Source organism: Ornithorhynchus anatinus, chromosome 14 (assembly GCF_004115215.2).
Source record: "Ornithorhynchus anatinus isolate Pmale09 chromosome 14, mOrnAna1.pri.v4, whole genome shotgun sequence".
Classification (NCBI taxonomy): Eukaryota; Metazoa; Chordata; class Mammalia; order Monotremata; family Ornithorhynchidae; genus Ornithorhynchus; species Ornithorhynchus anatinus.
The window spans coordinates 47,848,620-47,869,350 of record NC_041741.1 but is presented as its reverse complement, the minus strand read 5'-3'; the positions used below and the strand labels follow the sequence as shown (position 1 = coordinate 47,869,350).

At 47.5% G+C, this 20,731-nt stretch overlaps 1 protein-coding gene across 1 annotated transcript in view; it reads left to right on the top strand.

Annotated features, from left to right (window-relative positions):
• Positions 1–11,109: 11,109 nt before the first annotated feature.
• Positions 11,110–20,731, top strand: part of NFAM1 (NFAT activating protein with ITAM motif 1) — a 31,847-nt gene continuing 22,225 nt past the window's right edge. Inside the window, exons 1-2 of the mRNA XM_029079144.2 lie at positions 11,110–11,330; positions 18,521–18,853. Of these exons, the coding sequence (XP_028934977.1) occupies positions 11,276–11,330; positions 18,521–18,853 (388 nt within the window). The 5' untranslated portion in view covers positions 11,110–11,275. The remainder of the gene's footprint in view (positions 11,331–18,520; positions 18,854–20,731) is intronic.

The window sequence follows — 20,731 nt, the reverse complement described above, 5'->3', positions numbered from 1 at the left end:
CATCTTCCCACCGCGGACGCGGCGAAGTCGAGGCGGACGAGGCCCGGGCACCCGTCTGCTGCGATGGGCCGAGGCTGGGTCGTTTCCCCTGGCTGATGACCAGCCAGTTGGGCCTCCCAACCTGCCCTCGCAGCTCGTGCCTGTCCCTCACGCCTGCCCGTCACCTCGAACCCAGGGCCGGGAGCCAGCTGGCACTCAGAGGAGCGGAGAGCCGGAGGGTTTCTGCACTGCGATTGACAGAGGAAGAATAACCACACCTGGATGGGCGAGGGGCCTGTATGGGGAGGAGTTTGGAACTCCGGGGCCGATACGACCTCATTTATCTTCTCCGTATCCCCGGGAGGGGAGAAGGGTTGAGTACCACCGTCGGAATGATTTATTGAACACCTGCAGGATGCACAACACTGCACTGGCTGCTTGGGGATTATCAGGAAAAAAGGGATTTTGATGATGATAATGGTACTTGTTAAGAGCTGACTATGTGCCAAACACTGAGCTGAGCACTGGTGCAGATACAAGCTAATCAGGTTGTATCCACTCGGCCGTGCTGCTTCTTTTCATTCATGCGTTATTCATTTATTCAGTCATATTTATTGAGTGCTTACTATATGCAGAGCACTGTACAGAACACTTGGGAAAGGACAATTTAACAATAGAGTGGCTTAGTGGGTAGAACACGGGCCTGGGAGTCAGAAGGACCTGGGTTCTAATCCCGGCTCCTCCACATGTCTGCTGTGTGACCTTGGGCAAGTCACCTCACTTCCCGGGGCCTCAGTGACCTCATCTGTAAAGAGAACGTGAGCCTTCTGTGGGACAGGGACTGTATCCAACCTGATTATCTTGTACCTACTCCAGCACGTAGTACAGTGCCTGGCACATATTAAGTGTTTAATACTATAATGGCCTAGTGGAAAGGTCATAGGCCTGGGAATCGGAAAACCTGGATTCTAATCCCAGATCCTCCACTTTTGGGTTTTCTATGCTATTTGTTAGGCACTTACTATGCACCAGGCACTGACCTAAAAGCTGGGGTCGATACAAGCTAATCAGGTTGGACACAGTCCACGTCCCACATGGGGCTCACAGTCTTCATCCCCAGTTTACAGATGAGGGAACTGAGGGTCCTGATCCCGGGGGAGGGTCTCTGCTGGGTAGGCCGGGTCCCCACCGTCACCAGGAGATAAAGTTTCTGCTCAGAGTGCTACCGCCTGCGTTCTCACAGGCTCCGGCCCACAGGAGAGCAAGCTCAGGGAAACAACCGCGTCCTGTTTTGTTTCTCGTCATTGTCTAAGGTGCCGGTGCTGAGGTCGGCAGGCTCTGGGAAGAAAAAAAAATAAATCACTCAGCGAGATTGGTGAGTCAGAGTTCCTCAATTCCTTAATCACTAGCAGAGCAAAGCGGAGCAGAGCAGAGTGGAACGGACCTCTGTCTGGGCCGTTGCTGCTGCTGCTCATTAAAACTTTCACCAGACCTAAATTCTTTTAATTAAAAAAAAAAGCCAAGAATATAGCATATAGCTTCCTATTCTCACGAGGAGGGTTTAGGGAGCTTCCCCCTGGAAGGAGGATGGGGGCTCAGGTTGGTGGCTGAAGAAAAACTTAAGTCACTTCGAAAGAGCTTGAGCGTGCTAGCCGGATCCCCGAACCGGTTGGGAATAGCCTGGTCATTGAGAAAATATCCATCCCTCTTTTCCCCTCTCAACAGGTCATGGGTTCTAATTCCGGCTCTTCCGCTTGTCTGCTGTGTGACCTCGGGCAAGTCACTTCGCTTCTCCGTGCCTCAGTTACCTCATCTGTAAAATGGAGATTGACTGTTAGCCCCATGAGGGACAGGTACTATTTGCTTGTATTCCCCTTCAGAGCTTAGTGCGGTGTCTGGCACATAGTAAGACTGTGAGCCCCACGTGGGACAACCTGCTGACCTTGTATCTCCCCCCAGCGCTTAGAACGGTGCTCTGCACATAGTAAGCGCTTACCAAATACCATTATTATTATTATTATTAAGCAGTTATCAAATGCCATAATTATTATTATCAAAAAATACCACTATTATTATTATCCCCTCACCTAGCCAAAGGGGTGGGCAGCTCAGAATAGGGGGGCTCTCTGTGCCCCCATCAGCAGCCGTGCCAAGATAACCAACATCTTGGGCTGGACTCGACCGGTGGGTCTTCGCTTATGAATTCCCGTCTTGCTTCACTGCCCCCCTCGTAGATGGTCAGAGTGGAAGCTTCTTGTGGGCAGGAATGAGACTTGTGTTTTTGTCATACTTTTCCCGGCGCTTAGTCGGTGCCTCGTACTTTCCCAGGCACTCAGTAAATACCATCGCGTGTCCAGATGCGTCCTAGACACAAGTCTCCCCGCCCTGTAGTGAAGAAAGTAGGAAGAAAGCATTACGGATCCATCATTAGTGTTTACTTTAGAGGAACTTGGGGATCTGGTGGAAAGAGCCGGGCCTGGGAGTCAGAGGACCCGGGTTCTAATCCTGACTCTGCCATTCGTCTGCTGTGTGAACCTTGGGCAAGTCATTCCTCCTCTCTGTGCCTCAGTTCTCTCGTCTGCAGAATGGGGATTCGATATAATAATAACAATAATAATGGTAATTGGTAAGTGCTTACTATGTGCCAAGCACTATTCTAAGCACTGGGGTAAATAAAGGGTAGTCAGGTTGTCCCACGTGGAGCTCACAATTTCAATCCCCATTTTACAGGTGAGATAACTGAGGCACAGAGAAGTGACTTGCCTAAAGTCACACAGCTGACAAGTGCAGGGATTAGAACCCACAACCTCTGACTCCCAAGCCTGGGCTCTTTCCACTAAGCCACGCTGCTTCTCTAATATCTCCCTCCTACTTTGACTGTGAATCCCATGTGCGACCCGTTTATCTTGTATCGACCCCAGTTTAGTACAATGCTTGGCACATAGTCACTGCTTAGCAGAGAAGCAGCGTGGCTCAGTGGAAAGAGCCCGGGCTTGGGAGTCAGAGGTCATGGGTTCAAATCCCGGCTCCACCGCCTGTCAACTGTGTGACTATGGGCAAGTCATTTAACTTCTCTGTGCCTCAGTTATCTCACCTGTAAAATGGGGATTAAAATTGTGAGCTCCACATGGGACAACCTGACTACCCTGTATCTTCCCCAGCGCTTAGAACAGTGTTCTGCACATAGTAAGCGCTTAACAAATACCAACATTAGTATTACCACAGTTGTCATTATTGTCACTGAGCACTTACTCTGTGCGGAGCACCAGATTAAGCACTTGGGAGAGTGCAGTGGAGTTAGTAGACACAAATTCTGCCCACGAGGAGCTTACAGTCTAGCAGGGGAGAGCGACCTTAAAACAAATTATTGGTAGGAGGAGCAATTGAGTATAAAGGAATATCCCTGGCAGCCATCCCATCCCCCAAGACCCACCCACCGACCTTTCTCCCCTTCCCCGATTAAGCCCTCTCTGCCCCAGCTCTCTTTCTCTTCTGCCTCATCTGTACGCTCGATTCTGTGACCTTTGGAGAGTCGGTATTCGCCCCCGTCCCCAATCCCACAGCACTTAGATACCTACCTTTAAATAATATATTATAAATGACTGATTTATTCATATTAATGTCTGTCTCCCTCTCTAGGCCGTAAGCTCTTTTCGAGCAGGGAACCTGTCTGCTAAATCTGCTGCACTGTGCTCTCCCAAGTGCTTAGTACAGTGATCTGCACAGAGGAAGTGCTAGCAAGTACCACCGATCGATCGATTAATGGATAAAGAGGCGTCCTTAAGTGATCACCGTTTTTAAAGGTTGCGATGAGGGAAATAACTCGTGTCCAGACCCCCCTTTAGCGGCCACGACTTAAAAACCCAAGCTCATGCTCATTTCACTAAAATCACACGGTCTCTGTGGCTGTTGCTGTGGCCAGCGGTGCAAGTAGTGAGTAAGACAGGAGTGTTTGACAACCCCCTTCAAAGCCAGAGATCTGTCCTAACCTCGGTGGTGTCAACGGGAATATCACAGGGGCATAGAATTATTCTCCCTTCTCAGGGTGGCACTTGGAGAGTTTCCAGTCCTCTACCAGTCTCGACTACGGGAGGGCGAGGCAAGCAGAGGCCTACCCATTCCACTCCTAGTTTGGCCAGTGGCTATTAATGTTGGTATTTGTTAAGCGCTTATTATGTGCAGAGCACTGTTCTAAGTGCTGGGGGAGACACGGGGGAATCAGGTTGAAGCACATGGGGCTCACAGTCTTAATCCCCATTTTACACATGAGGTGACTGAGGCCCAGAGAAGTGAAGTGACTTGCCCACAGTCACACAGCTGACAAGTGGCAGAGCTGGGATTCGAACTCATGACCTCTGACTCCAAAGCCCATGCTCTTTCCACTGAGCCACGCTGGCTAGCGAGCGGCAGGCCATCGGCTACAAATCAAAACTCACCCGTGCCGGGCAGGAGCGGCACGGGAGAGTCGCGGGCGGAGACTCAAGTTTATTGTGTGGAAGGAGGCAATTCCTTTCGGATTTTTACCGCGAAAACTCTCTGGATCCACTCCCAGAACGATTACGGGGGGGCGGACGGGGCGTTCTGGGAGAGATGTGTCCATGGCATCGCTAAGGTCAAAGATGACTCGGCAGCATGAGACAAGACAGAATTATCCATCAATTAATCAATCGATCGTTTATTGATCGTTTACTGTGTGCTGAGCACTGTTCTAATCACCTGGGAAGGTATGATTTAATAGACTCAATAGAGGTGATCCCTCTATTACGGTCTAAAGACGAGGGACAGACATAAAAGTAGATTAAAGTAGATTATAGAGAGGTGAAGTAGAGAATGCTAAGAGAAGTACTTTGGGGCATCAATTACGGTTTGAAAATCAATCGGTCTGTCAGTGGTATTTATTTTATTTATTTCTTTTTATGGTATTTGTTAAGGGCTGTGTGCCAGGCAGAGTGCTAAGCGCTGGGATAGATAGAAGGTAATCATTCAGTCATTCAATCGTATTTATTGAGCACTTACTGTGCAGAGAACTGTACTAAGCGCTTGGAACGTACAGTTCAGTTTGGAATCATGTTGGACACGATCCATGTCCCACATAGGGCTCACAGTCTTAACCCCTATTTTGCAGATGAGGTGACTGAGGCACAGAGAAATGAAGTGACTTGCCCTAGGTCATACAGTAATAACTGTGGCATTTGTTAAACCCTTACTATGTGCTAGGCACTGTACTAAGCGCTGGGGTGGTTCCAAGTAAATAGGGTTAGACATAATCCCTCTCCCACATGTGGTTTACAGTCTCAATAGACAAGTAGCAGAGCTGGGATTAGAACCCAGGTCCTTGTGACTCCCAGGTCCATGCTCTATCCACTAGGCTAGGCTGCTTCTCTATTTATTGAGCACTTACTGTTTGCAGAACACCATACTAAACTCTCGGGAGAGTACAGAGTTGGAAGACACGCTTCCTGCCCAAGAGGAGCTTCCAGTCTAGTTGGGGAGACAGACATTAAAATAAATTATATGTAGGAGAAATAGACTATAAGGATATTTATATAAGTATTGGCAGGGCTGAGTTTCAATTCTGGTTAGAAAATCTATCAATCAATGGTATTTATCCAGCACTTAGAACAATGCCTTGCACATAGTAAACCCTTAACAAATGCCATTATTATTATTATTATTATTGGGTGCTTACTGTGTGCAGAGTATTATTATTATTGGTAATAATAATAATTGTGGTACAGAGAAGCAGCGTGGCTTAGTGGAAAGAGCACATGCTTGGGAGTCAGAGGTCGTGGGTTCTAATCCCAGCCCCACCACTTGTCAGCTGTGTGACCAGCGTGGCTCAGTGGAAAGAGCACGGGCTTTGGAGTCAGGACTCATGAGTTCGAATCCCAGCTCTGTCACTTGTCAGCTGTGGACTGTGGGCAAGTCATTTAACTTCTCTGTGCCTCAGTTCCCTCATCTGTAAAATGGGGATTAAGACTGTGAGCCCCACGTGGGACAACCTGATTCCCCTGTGTCTACCCCAGCGCTTAGAACAGTGCTCTGCACATAGTAAGCGCTTAACAAATACCAACATTATTATTATTAAGTCACCTCGCTTCTCTGTGTCTTAGTTGACTCATCTGTAAAATGGGGATTAAGACTGTTAGCCCCACCTGGGGCAACCTGATTATCCTGTACCTACCCCAGTGCTTAGAACAGTGAAAAGTTCCATCATTATTAACCGCTTACTATGTGCAAGCAAGACACTGTACTAAACACTGGAATGGAGACAAGCAAATCAGGTTGGACACAGTCCCTGTCCCACATAAGGCTGACAGTCTTAATCCCCATTTTACAGATGAGGCCCAGAGAAGTGAAGTGACTTACCCACGGTCACACAGCAGACCAGTGGCAGAGCCGGGTTTAGAACTCAGATCCTTCTGACTTCCAGGCTCGTGCTCTATGCACTAGGCCATGCTGCTTCTCTACTGTACTGTACTGTAGTAAGCACTTGGGAGAGTACAATACAATAGAGTTATTCATTCATTCAGTTGTATTTATTGAGCGCTTACTGTGTGCAAAGCACTGTACTAAGCGCTTCAGAAGTACAATTCAGCAACAAATAGATCCACTCCCTGCCCTCACAGAGCTTCTGGTCTAGTGGAGGGAGGCGGCCATTAAAATAAATTATAGATGGAGGGAAAATCCTAGTTCTACTTATCAGAGCCTTTACATGGTGTCTTTCCCCTCACATCAGGTGCCTAAGCACCTCACTATTTCCATTTAGATTGCGACACCACCACGATATGGGTGATCTGTGATAGACACAATCATATATCACCGAGGGGGATCAACAATAAATAGCATTGTGATTTCCCCCACGCGTCCCAGTGGAAAAAAAATGAAAACAACAAGAAAAACCTTCCGGCTTCATAAATCATCTTCGTGGGATGGCCTGCCTGGATGCCTGCCGGTCTCAAAGGCCAGCTGCTTCCCTCCCGCCACAGCCTGGGTCTCACTTCCCGTGAAGCGATGGTGTAGCCGTGTTACACAACTCGCTGTTTTCACTAGGGAACGGCAGAGAGTTGTGGTGGGGCAGGGGAGCAGCTGGCCAAGAGGCAAGAATAAATACGGGCAGAAATCCAGTCAGAGCTGGAAGGAAGCAAGTCTTTGAAGTGCCCTCCGCCAGCCACCGGCCCCTTCCTGGACCAGCTGAGCCCCTCTTTCCTTATCAGTTGTATTTATTGAGCGCTTACTGTGTTCAGAGAACTGTACTAAGTGCTTGGGAGAGGACATTCCAAGAATAAACAGACACACGGCCTGCCCACAATGAGCTTGCAGTCTAAGGGCGGGAAGACAGACATTAATATGACTAAATGAATTACAGATGTGATAGTAATAATAATAATGGTATTTGTTAAGTGTTTACTTATATGCCAGGCACTGTACTAAGCCCTGGGGTGGACACAAGCAAATCAGGTTGGACACAGTCCCCATCCCACATAGGGCTCACACAGTCTTAATCCCCATTTTACAGATGAGGTAACTGAGGCACCGAGAAGTAAAGTGACCTGCTCAAGTCACACAGCAGACAAATGGTGGAGCCAGATTAGAACCCAGGTCCTTCAGACTCCCAGGCCCGGGTTCTATCCACTAGGCAACACTACTTCTCTCCTTCCCTGCTTCCAGCTTCTCAGCTCCAAATCCCCTATCAGGGGTTGGCCGGCAGGCAATCAGTCAGTCAGTGGCATCTATTTATAATAAAAATAATAATGACGGTATTTGTTAAGCGCTTACTATGCACTGTTCTAAGCGTTGGGGTAGATATAAGGTAATCAGGTTGTCCCACGTGGGGCCCACATTCTTAATCCCCATTTTCCACATGAGGGAACTGAGGCCCAGAGAAGTGAATTGACTTGCCCAGGGTCTCACAGCAGCCAAGTGGCGGAGCCGGGATTAGAACCCACGTCCTCTGACTCCCAAGCCCGGGCTCTATCCACTAAGCCATGCTGCTTCTCACTGAGCACTTATTGAGCTCTTATTGAGCATTTACTGTGTGCAGAGCACTAATTAATTGGGAAGTAGCGCGGCTCAGTGGAAAGAGCCTGGGCTTCGGAGTCAGAGGTCATGAGTTCGACTCCCGGCTCTGCCGCTTGTCGGCTCTGTGACTGTGGGCAAGTCACTTGACTTCTCTGTGCCTCAGTTACCTCGTCTGTAAAATGGGGATTAACTGTGAGCCCCCCGTGGGACAACCTGATTACCCTGTATCTACCCCAGCGCTTACAACAGTGCTCTGCACACAGTAAGCGCTTATTAAATACCAACATTTTTTTTTTTTAATTAAGCTCTTGGGAGAGTACAATTACAATAGAGTTGCTAGGCATGTTCCCTGCCTACAAGGAACTGACAGCCTAGAGGGGCAGACAGACGTTAACATCGATTACGGATGTGGACATAAACGCTCGGGGAGGCTGAGGGTGGGGAGAGTATCAAGTATTTAGAGGGCACAGATCCAAGAACGCATGGCACACCCAGAAGCAAGAGGAAGCAGGGAAACGAGGGATTAATCAGGGAAAAGTATCTTGGAGGAGATGAGATTTTTTCTAAGGCTTTGAAGGTAGGGACAGTGATTGCCTGTCACATGTAAAGGGGGAGAAATTTCCAGGCCAGAGGGAGGATGCGGGCGAGGGGTCAGCGGCGAGATAGGCAAGATCGAGACACAGCGTGTGGACTGGCTCCTAGTAAGAAATCAGCGAGGTAAGATAGGAGGAGGCCGAGCTGATTGAATGTTTTAAAGTTGAGAGTCGGGCATTTCTGTTGGATGCGGAGGTGGATGGGCAACCACCGGAGGTTCTCCAGGAGTGGGCAGAAGTAGGCTGAACGAGGACTTCACTGCCTATTTAGGGGATGGTGCAGAGTCAGTACCTTTGGGCAGCAGCTGTCAATCAGGCGGACGGACACCTGGGCCAAGCAGGGAGACTCCAGGAAGGCACCATCGCTCCCTGTCTAGCCGGAAACCATTCATTCATTCATTGTCTCATTTATTGAATATTTACTCTGTGCAAAGCACTGTACTAAGCACTCGGGAGAGTACGATATAATAATAGACAGACACATTCCCTGCCCGCAGTAATAATAATAATGAAAATGGCATCTGTTAAGCGCTTTCTATATGCCAGGCACTGTACTAAGCACTGGGGTAGATACGAACAAATCGGGTTGGACACAGTGCCTGTTCCACGTGGGGCTCACAGTCTCAATCCCCATTTTACAGATGAGGGAACTGAGGCACAGGGAAGTAAAACTACTTGCCCAAGGTCACACAGCAAACTGGCAGAGCAAGCATTAAAACCCATGACCTACTGACTCCCAGGCCCATGCTCAATCCACTCTCTCACCACCCCCACCAAATTCTGGCCAAATAACCAAGTTGCACATTTCTTTCCACTTGTGGGGCTGGGATTTTCAAGCATTTCCTTCATTTCAAATATTTCCTCTATGTCCGTGATTATTTCTAATATTTCCTTTATTTCTACCATTGCGTGTATCAATCAATCAACCAGTGGTATTTATTGAGCGCTTACTACATGTAGAGCACAGTACTAAGCGCTTAGAAGAGAACGGTCCAACAGAATTTAGCAGATGTGTTCCCTGCCCATAACGACCTTACCGTCTAGTGGGGAAGACAGACATCAGTGTGAAAGACAGACGGAAGGCTAGATGGTAAGCTAATCGCGGGCAGGGAATGTGTCAGTTATATTGTTATATTGTACTGTCCCAAGTGCTTAGTACAATGTTCTGCATACAGTAAGGGCTCAGTAAATAGAAATGATTGACAGAGATTAATATGTATTTCAGCCATTTCCTTTATTTCTAATATTCCCATTATTTCAACTCTTTAAAGCATTCAATCACCTTGCCCCCTCCTATCTCGCCTCTCTAGTCTCCTACTACAGCCCAACTTGAACATTTTGCTCCTCTAATACAACCTACTCATTGTAACTCTATCCCGTCTATCTCGCTGCCTACCTCTCACCCACGTCCGGCCTCTGGCCTGGTACGCCTCTCTCTTCATATCTTATAGACAATGACCCTCCCCCTCTTCAAAGCCTTATTGAAGGCACATCTCCTCCAAGAGGCCTCCCCTGCCTAAGCCCTCCTTTCCTCTTTTCCCACTCCCTTCTGCGTCCACCTGACTTGCTCCCTTTATTCATCCCCCCTCCCAGCCCCACAGCACTTATGTCCATATCTGTAGTTTTATTTAATTCCATTAATGCCTGTCTCCCCCTCTAGACTGTAAGCTCATTGTGGGCAGGGAATGTGTTTGCTTATTGTTGTATTGAACTCTCCCATGTGCTTAGTACAGTACTCTGCACACGGGAAGCTCTCAAGCTCATTAATCACAATTGACTGGACTTCTCTTTACTTCAACTATTTTCTCCAAGTGAGTTTTGATTTGGCCCCAGGCCAACATGGCCAAGGTTTCCAGGGGGTGGTCTCCCCCGCCCCCCCACCCCATACAGTTGGTCCAGACAAGAACAGAGAGCACAGGCTCCACCACTAGTCTGCGGGTCACCTTGGGCAAGTCACTTCCCTTCTCTGGGCCTCATTTCTCTCATCTTTAAAGTGGGGATTAAGACTGGGAGCCCCATGTGGGACAGGGATCGCGTCTGGCACACAGATCCGTGCCTGGCACACAGTAGTAATAATAATAATGATGTTGGTATTTGTTAAGCGCTTACTATGTGCAGAGCACTGTTCTAAGCGCTGGGGTAGATACAGGGTAATCAAGTTGTCCCACGTGAGGCTCACAGTTAATCCCCATTTTACAGATGAGGTAACTGAGGCCCAGAGAAGTTAAGTGACTTGCCCACAGTCACACAGCCGACAAGTGGCAGATCCGGGATTCGAACTCATGACCTCTGACTCCCAAGCCCGTGCTCTTTCCACTGAGCCACACTGCTTCTCTAAGCATTAAGTAAACACCTAACAAATACCATTATAAACCTAACAAATACCATTATAATAATCATAATGACGATCTTTGCCATTCGGGTGCTGACAGGCAGGGCAGATGGAGGCGGGGAGAAAAGGGACCTGCGCAAGGGGGAGGCACTTAACTGGAAAGTGAAGGGAAATTGTGTCCATCTGAAACAGCTGTTCTCTCTTCCCCCTCTTATGACCTGAGAAGGAAGAACCGAAGAGGAAGGAGGGGACCCGAAGCCCTAGGCCGTGAAGGAGCTGCCGGGCGGCTTTCTTCGGGGACAGATGCTTTCTTCCAGCCTCAGGCCTCGGCCTTCCCCCTGAGCCCACCATGGTCTCCAGACTCATCTTCTTGGCTCTGCTCCTGTGGCTGCTTCAGCGAGGAGGTAAAAGTTCCATTCTCTGGGTTGGAGGCTCTTGGAGAGAGTGTCTTTTTTTAAAAATGTTATTTGTTAGGCTCTCACTCTGTTCCAGGTACTGTACTAAGAGCTGGGGGATATACAAGATAATCAGGTTGGATATAGTCCGCGTCCCACATGGTACTCACAACCTCCATTCCCATTTTTCTGGATGAGGTAAATGAGGCCCAAGGAAGTGAAACTAATTGCCTAGAGTCACAGAGCAGAGAGTGGTGGAGCTGGGATTCGAATCAATCTATCGGTGGTGTTTATTGAGTGTTTACTAGGTGCAGAGCACTGTACTGAGCACTTGGGAGAGTACAATACAACAGTTTAACAGGATGGATAGACACATTCCTGGCTCACAGTGAGAACCCAGGTCCTTCTGACTCCCAGGACCGTGCTCTATCCACTAGGCCATGGTCTATCTACCTGGTCTTGCTTCCATTCTACTCCATAATAATAATAATAATTGTGGTATTTGGTAAGCGCTTTCTGTGTACCAGGTTCTGTAAAAAGCACTGGGGTGGATATGAGCAAATCAGGTTGGACACAATTTCCTGCCTCAAATGGGGCTCCCAGTCTCAATCCCCATTTTATAGGTGAGGTAACTGAGGCCCAGAGAAGTGAAGCGGCTTGTCCAAGCCCACACAACAGACAAGTGGCAGAGCTGGGATTACAATCCAGATCCTCTGACTTCCAGGCTCATGCTCTAGCCACTATGCCATGCTGCTATTCCTTCCAGCTTTTAGGTCAGCGTGGTGACCCACCGTTCAGAAGGTAGTGAAGAATGTATTCTTCTGTTAGCCCACTAGTAGCCACGCCCCCAACTCTGGGGATTTTACCTCACAGCTGTGAGAGGCTTCCCATGAACCAGAGATGCAGCTTCATCCAAGTCCACTGGGATCCCTTTGTCCGGTAGATGAATGACTTGGATTCCAGTCTCTTCGGCCTGCAGAGGGAAAAGGTGCTATCCCACGGCGGTAATAATGATGATAATTGTGGTATTTGTGAAGTGCTTATTAGGGTCCTGGCACTATTCTAAGCGCCGGGGTAGACACGAGTTAATCAGGTTGGACACAGTCCCTGTCCCACATGGGTCTCACAGTCTTACTCCCCGTTTGAGGAAACTGAGGGCCAGAGAAGTGAAGCAACTTCCCCAAGGTCACATAGCAGACACGGGGCGGAGCTGGGATTAGAACTCAGGTCCTTCTGATTCCCAGATCTGTGCTCTACTTCTACTTCTGTACAATGCTTCTGGTAGATAAATGACACGGATTCCATTCACTCCATCTTCCAGAGGGAAAAGGTGCTGTCCGATGGTGGTAATAATAACGATAATTGTGGTATTTGTTAAGCACTTGCCATGTGCCAGGCACTCTACGAAGCGCTGGGGTAGATATGAGCAAATCGGGTTCGTCACAGTCCCTGTCCCACATGGGGCTCACATTCTTAATCTCCATTTTACAGATGAGGTAACTGAGGCATAGAGCAGTTAAGTGACTTGCCCAAGGTCCTACAGCAGGCGAGTGGCTGAGCCAGGATTAGAAAGCAAGTGCCAGGACGGCACCCTATCCACTAGATCCTGCTGCATCCTACCTCTGCTTGGTTCTGGGCCTACTTCATTCTGATCATGCAGGTGATCTTAATAGATGCTCACTCCAAGGGGGCAATGGGAGAAAATCCCCCCCCCTACACCCCCACATCCCAGTTTTGGGTTTGGACTACCAGACATGCTCATTCTAGGAGGATTTCCAGTCAGGGATGAAAAAGCCCAAAGTGGCAGACTTCTGACCCCAAGTTCTTTGAAGCCTGTTCCCAGTCCACTAAAATCACTGCCTCCTCTCCTCCCCCAACACCCAAAATGAAAAGTTGGCACCTATCAATCAATCCATGGTATTTATGAGCACTTACTGGGTGCAGAGAGCACAATAGTAAGCACTTGGGAAGGTACTGTACAAGAGAGTTGGCAGACATGATCCCTGCCCACAAGCCGCTTTCAGTCTCTGATTGAATTCCCTCTAGCGTAGCCCTTCCAGCAAGAGGCAAGCCGTGTCACGGGGAATCCGAGAGCCCAGGCTCTAAAGACAATTGTTCAGCCGGTCTGGGACCCAGCTCCTGTTCTGCTTTCTTCTGCTGAGCCCTTGCTTTTGCATCCTCTGTGAAAAAAGCCTTTCGAAACCCTCTCAGTCTGCAAATGACAACGGCTATTTTCTTCCATTCTTGCAACATCAGTTAGATGAGCTGGGAAATTGGTTTTCCCCTTTTACAGTGGGGAAGCTGTCTGCAGCTCCAAAAGTCCGCCCATCGCCCATCTCTGTACCCTGCCTCTCAGAGATCTGTGTCGCTGCAACGTGGGCCTGCCCATGATTTTCTCACGTCCTCCTCTTGGTGCTTCGTTTGACTGACCGAGGGGAAGCTTGGGGTGTGAGCTGCTGGGACGATAAAGCTGGGTAACCATCACACTGGAGAAAGTACAGGGCTGCTTCACTGACAAGTTCCTTCATTTCAGCAATGGACAGGAAACTAGAGTCAGCGGGGCAGGAAGCGGACACCTCTGAAATGGCTAGTTAGAAGTGAGACGCCTTTTGCTTCATTATCAGTTTGTTGGACTTCCCTATTAATGAGATGGTGAGGAGAGGAGAGGAGAGGAGTTTTGTCCTGGATAGATCCCCCTCCAATCCTCTTCCGCCATTATGTTTAAAACTAATTGCCCAGGCTGAACACCTTAGCTTTTTTTTCTTTTAATAGTATTTGTTAAGCACGTATTATGGACCAGTTACTGTACTAAGCATTGGGATAGATACAAGACAATCCCTGTCTCACATGGGGCTCAGTCTTAATCCCCATTTTACAGATGAGGTAACTGCGGCAAGGAGAGGTTAAGTGACTTGCCCAAGGTCACACAGCGGACAAGGGAAGGAGCTGAGCTTAAAATCCAAATCCTTTCAATCCCAGCCCTGTTCTCTTTCCACTAGGTCACTCTGCTTTCAAAATATCCAGCATTTAATTCAGTTCAATAGGATTTATTGAGCGTCACCAATGAACAGGTCACTGTAGTAAATGTCTGGGAGAGAACAATTGAAGAAAAAGACCCAGACTTGTCCTTGAGGTTCTTTTTTTTCTTTTAATGGTGTTTGTTAAGCACTTACTATGTGCCAGGCCGTACATTATGCGCTGGGATAGATAAAAGGCAATTGGGTTGGACAAAGTCCTTGTTCCACATAGTGCTCACAGTCAATCCCCATTTTACAGATGGGGTAACTGAGGTGCAGAGAAGTTGTGACTTGCCCCAGGTCACATGGAAGGCAAGGGGAGGAGCCAGGATTAAAACTCGAGCCCTTCTGACTTCCAGGCTGGTGAGCTACCCGCTAGACCATGCTACTCCTCAATCTAATAGGGGAATCAGGCAGATATAAATTGAACCCACCCAAAGGGAGCGGGAAGAAAGATCTAACTACGTCTTCTAATTGTAAGAGTAGATAAAACATATACATCAATGAATAAATGGAGTTCACAAATTAAAGTATGTGAAAGTACCACTGTTTCTCTGATCCACTGAGGACATTATTTGAGGGGTTTTGTCCTGAAACTTCTCTCTTTATAATCTCTCAAAATTTGGGATTAAACAAATCTATAAATTTACTGAAGGCTTACTCTATGCTCAGCACTGTGCTTAGAGCTTGGGAGAGTACCCTTCAACAGAATTAGTAGACCCATTCCCTACACGTAATGAATTTAGAGTCTAGAAGGAGACCCCTTAACTTAGACGCCCCCATAACTCAGAGAAATGCTTGAAAATACCATAATTACTTTTACCCCTTTTCCAACTAGCAAATCTAGTCATATTTTAATTTTAGGGAAAACATTTCTTCCCACTCATCCCATATAGGATGACTATGAATTTATAATTTAAGAAAAAAAATGAGAACGATACTTTTAGATTTGAAAAACTGTGGTCTGGAATTTTATTAGTTTGGGTTGAATGATTGAGAGTCGATAGGCTTAACGACAGGTTTTTACAGCAGAAAATGCCACATCTCCAAATACCTTGGCAAAGAGATACACCAGAAATGAAACTTGTTCTGTTGCCTTGGGAGGGCAGCCGGGAGCTGAAATCGCCGGGCCTGCTGCTTTTTAAAAATACAGCTGGTTAGCTTTGCATTAATTTGATATCATTTCTCTTCCCTCAACATTAAAAAAAAAATGATGGACACTTTTTGTTTACTGTAGCGTTTTCTCTTGCCTCCGGGGAAAGCAGACGCAGACGTATTTCGTGTGAACTGTCCCTGTTTTTAAGCTGGGTATCCAGATCGCACTCACTGAATGCATTTACCTATCCAAGATCAGACTAAGTGGGGAGAGAAATTTTCCAAGGAAAATATCGAATTGGCAGACTATCTAGAAAGAGAAGCAGAGCGCTAAGGACTGGGCCCAGGGCTAGATCAGGTCCAGAACCTGGTGGACAAAGCCAGTTAAAATAATAATTATAATGCTACTTGTTAGGCGCTTACTATATGCCACTCACTGTTCTTAAACTCTGGGGTAGACACAAGTTAATCGGGTTGGACATAGTCCCTGTCCCACATGGGACTCACAGTCTGAGTAGGAGGAAGAACAAGTATTGAATCCCCATTTTACAGATGAGGTACTTGAGGGACAGAGAAGTTAAGTGACTTGCCCAAGGTCACACAACAGACATGGCAGAGCCAGGTTTAAAGGGGCAGATCCAGGATTAGAACCCAGGTCCTTCTGATTCCCAGGCCTGTGCTCTACCCACTAGGCCATGCTGCTTCTAAATGGATGGGACACTGGGAAGACATGCTATGTGACCTTGGGCAAGTCACTTCACTTCCCTTTGCCTCAGTTACCTCATCTGTTAAATGGGGATTGGCACTGTGAGTCCTGTGTGGGACAGGGACGATGTCCGACCTGATTATCTTTTATCTACCCCAGTGCTTAGTACAGTGACTGGCGTTTAATAAGCATCTCACAGATACCAATAAAATAAAAAAGTGAAAATGGACTGGTGGACATGTTTCTGAGCAGGAGAAGGTTTCGATGGGCTTGCGGTGGGGTTTTCTTCACCTTCCTGTAACACTAAGCTGGCTGAGGCTTGAGCCAGGGGCAATATTTTGTTCTTCCTCAACAATTAGAACCCATTTGGGCTGAGTGGGGGGGGGGGTGCGTAAATAGCATAAAGAGCTCTTGCGGGTAGAAGATGGGGGAATAATAAATTGGAAGCTCCAGGTTCATATGCTGGTTCTACGACTGTCTACCCAAGCCCAGGGAAGTAGATAATTGAGGCACTTATTTGGAGAATTCAGGCAGAAGCAACCATGCTTTTCCTTCAATAATAAGGTTGGAGGAGGAACAAGATAATGATGTAAAAAGGCATTTTGAGCTTCTCAAAGAAAGATGTCGGTAGAGAACTTTAGAGTTATCTGGAGGAAAGGTATTTCAGTATATAAATCTAAAAATATCATTAGTTATATTTGATCCAGGTGCTCTAAATATACAGCCTAACAACTAGCCTTAATTTGCTTCTCTACTGGGGATTTTTTTGGGGGTGGCTGGGGGAAAAATCTGGGGGAGGTGGGTCCAGAGGTTTCATCAAGTTTCATCATTTCCCCAAGATTTTCTCAGAGATTGGATCTGGAATTTCTATGTCACGCATGTTAATGATCCCATTTCTTGGAATAAACACAAAAAATAACCAGGACAGTCAGCATTATCCCTTTTTTTGTAATACGATTTGTAATATGATCAAAAAATCAGTTCAGTTATTAGAGTCATTTCTAAATTAACCTTCCCGTACTAATAATAGTAATGATATCTATTGAGCACCCAAGGCAAGGTACTATACCAGACACTTCGGAGATAGGACAGAAGCAGAAGACGTCTCCCTGCCCACAAGGAGTTTTCACTCTAATGTGAGGAGATGGACCTGGAAATATTTATAACTGATAATACATATTATAATGATGATGATGGTATTTGTTAAGCGCTTACTATGTGCCAAGCACTGTTCTAAGCTCTGGGGTAGATACAAGGTAATTAGGTTGACCCACGAGGGGCTCACAGTCTTCATCCCCATTTTACAAATGAGGTCACTGAGGCACAGAGAAGTGAAGTGACTTGCCTAAAGTCACACACCTTATAAGTGTGTGTGACACCTTGAGAAGCAGCGTGGCTCAGTGGAAAGAGCCCGGGCTTTGGAGTCAGAGGTCATGAGTTCGAATCCCAGCTCTGCCACTAGTCAGCTGTGTGACTGTGGGCAAGTCACTTAACTTCTCTGTGCCTCAGTTACCTCATCTGTAAAATGGGGATTAAGACTGTGAGCCCCACGTGGGACATCCTGATTCCCCTGTGTCTACCCCAGCGCTTAGAACAGTGCTCTGCACATAGTAAGCGCTTAACAAATACCAACATTATTAACATTATTATTAAGTGGCGGAGCCGGGATTAGAACCCATGACCTCTGACTCCCAAGCCCGGGCTCTTTCTACTAAGCCATGCTGCTTCTTGATAAAAATTGTGGTCTTTGTAAGAACTTACTGTGTGCCAAGCACTGTATTTAGTGCTAAGGAGGATACAAGCAAATTGGGTTGGAAACAGTCCCTATCCCACATGGGGCTTACAGTCTCAATCCCCATTTTACAGAGGAGGGAATTGAGGCCCAGAGAACTGAAGTGACTTGCCCACGGTCACACAGCAGACAAGTGAAAAGCAGCATGGCATGGTGGATAGAACACGGGCCCGGGAGTCAGAAGGTCATGGGTTCTAATCCTGGCTCCACCTCTTGTCTGCTGTGTGATCTCGAGCAAGTCACTTCACTTCTGTGTGCCTCAGTTATCTCATCTGTGAAATGAAGATCGAAGCTGTGAGCCCCACATGGGACAGGGACTGTGTCTAACTTGAATTGCTCGTATCCACCCCAGCGCTTAGTACAGTGCCTGGCACATAGTAAGTGCTTAACAAATACCATCATCATCATCAGATGGCGGAGTCAGGATTACGACCCAGGTCCTTCCGACTCCCGGGGCCGGGGTCTTTCCACTGGGCCATGTTGCTTAGTACAGTGCTCCGCACGCAGTAAGCCCTCACAAAATAGGATTGATAAATACGAGCGGGCCGTTGTAGATGCAGACAGCCATCCCGTGCCTTCTCACCTACAGGAGGGCAGTCCGTGGTGGAGAAGATGCCCCCTATCCTGGTTGACGCGGTTCCCTTTCAAGTGACATTCAAGTGTGCGATCACCTACCCCAACACCAACACTTACAAGACCTTCCAGGTCAGCTACTATCAAACAGACCCCCGAGGCCAGCAAAGCCGAGAGGTGAACGTCCCCTGCCAAGCGAGCCCTGGCCCCGAGAACCAGACCCATACGACAGACTGCTCGTTTCCCGTTGGCCCATTCCATAACGCCTCGGCTACCGGGACCTACTACTGCCAGGTGAAGTGGCCCGGAACCAAGAAGAAAGGAAAAGGCGTCTTCATCCTTGTCAGAGGTGAGTTCCGCTCCCCCCAACCCTGCCTTGGCCAACATCGAGGAGATCTCCCAAGGTCAAGTGGAACCTGCCAATTCCCTAAGGTGGGCCAGGTTTTACCCTCCCCTCTTTTTTTTTGTTGTTTTTGTAATGGCATTTGTTAAGCACTTCACTGTTCTAAGCACTGGGGTAGATACAAATTAATCAGGTCAATCCCTGTCCCACACAGCGTTCACAGTCAGGGTAGGAGGGAGAACAGATATTTAATCCCCATTGTACAGTTGAGAAAACTGAGGCAAAAAGAAGTGAAGGGACTTGCCCAAGTTCACACAAGGTCGGAGCGGGATTAAAACCGGTGGAGAACATTTGCTTACCAGGATTTGTGTGAAAATCTGCGTGGCCTAGAGGAAAGAGCTTATAACTAATAATACATATCATAATAAAAATAGTGATGGTATTTGTTGAGCACTTTCTATGTGCCAAGCACTGTTCGACTTAGTGGAAAGAGCATGGGCTTGGGAGTCAGAGGTCGTGGGTTCTAATCCCGACTCCGCCACTTGTAAGCTGTGTGACTTTGGGCAAGTCACTTCACTTCTCTGTGCCTCAGTGACCTCATTTGTAAAATGGGGATGAAGACTGTGAGCCCCTCGTAGGACGTTCTGGTTACCTCGCATATACCCCAACGCTTGAGCTTGAGCCTGGATGTCATAGGATCTGGGTTCTAATCCCGGCTCCGCCATTTGTATTCTGTGTGACCTTGGATGCAAGCCATTAGCTTCTCAGTTCCTAACTGTCCTCATCTGTAAAATGGCGATTCTGTAACTGTTCTTGCTCTTGTTCAGACTGTGAGTCCTGTGTGGGACAGCGATAGAGCCTGACCTGATTATCTTGTATCGACCCTGGCTCTTAGAATAGTGTTTGACCCCTTGTAAGTGCTTAACTGATAGAATAATATCACTGGCAGAAGCAGAATACTGGATTGGCTAGACCATTGTCCTTACCCAAAAATGGCATTCTTTTCTCCCTCCTTAGACCTCGTGTATGGATGTGTACGTGGACATTTATTTCAGCCAGTCCAGCTGTAAATGCTTTTTATGTTTGCCACCCCCATGAATTTATAAGCTCTATATGGGTAGGGAATGTGTTACTTCTTTATTTGGTTCTTTCAAAGCCTCTAGTAGAGTGCACTACACCAAATGAGAAGCGGTGTGGCCTAGAGGAGAGAGACTGGGCCTGGGAGACAGAGGATCTGGGCTTTAATCCATGATCCATCACTTGCCTGCTCTGTGACCCTGGGCAAGTCACTTCACTTCTCTGGGCCTCATCATCCGTACAGTGTAGATTAAAAACCCATCTCCCTCCCGCTTAGACCATGAGCACCATGTGGGACAGGGACTGTATCTGACCCGATGAACTCATAACTACCCTAGTGCTTAGTACAGTGCTGGGTACCTAATAAGCGCTTAACAAATATCCCGATTATTATTGTTATTATTCTCCTTCCTTGTCCTCTTCCTTCTCTTCTCCCTCCTCCTCCCCCTCATTATTATTTTTAAATGAGTGTGCAATAAATGCAATGAGAAGCAGGGTGAGAGAGAGCTTGGGCCTGGGAGTCAGAAAGACCTGGGTCCAAATCCCTGCTCCGCCACTTGCCTGCCATGTGACCTTGGGCTAGTCCCTTCACTTATCTGTGCCTCAGTTCCCTCACTGGTAAAATGGGAATAAAGACCGTGAGCCCTACGTGGGACAGGGACTATGTCCAATCCGATTATATCTCATCTACCCCAGAGCTTAGTATGGAGCCCGGCATACAGTAAGAGCTTCCCAAATGCCACACTAACAATAAATGCCGTGGCTACTGCTACGACGACTAGGACGGCTGCTAGCTGGTGCTATCGC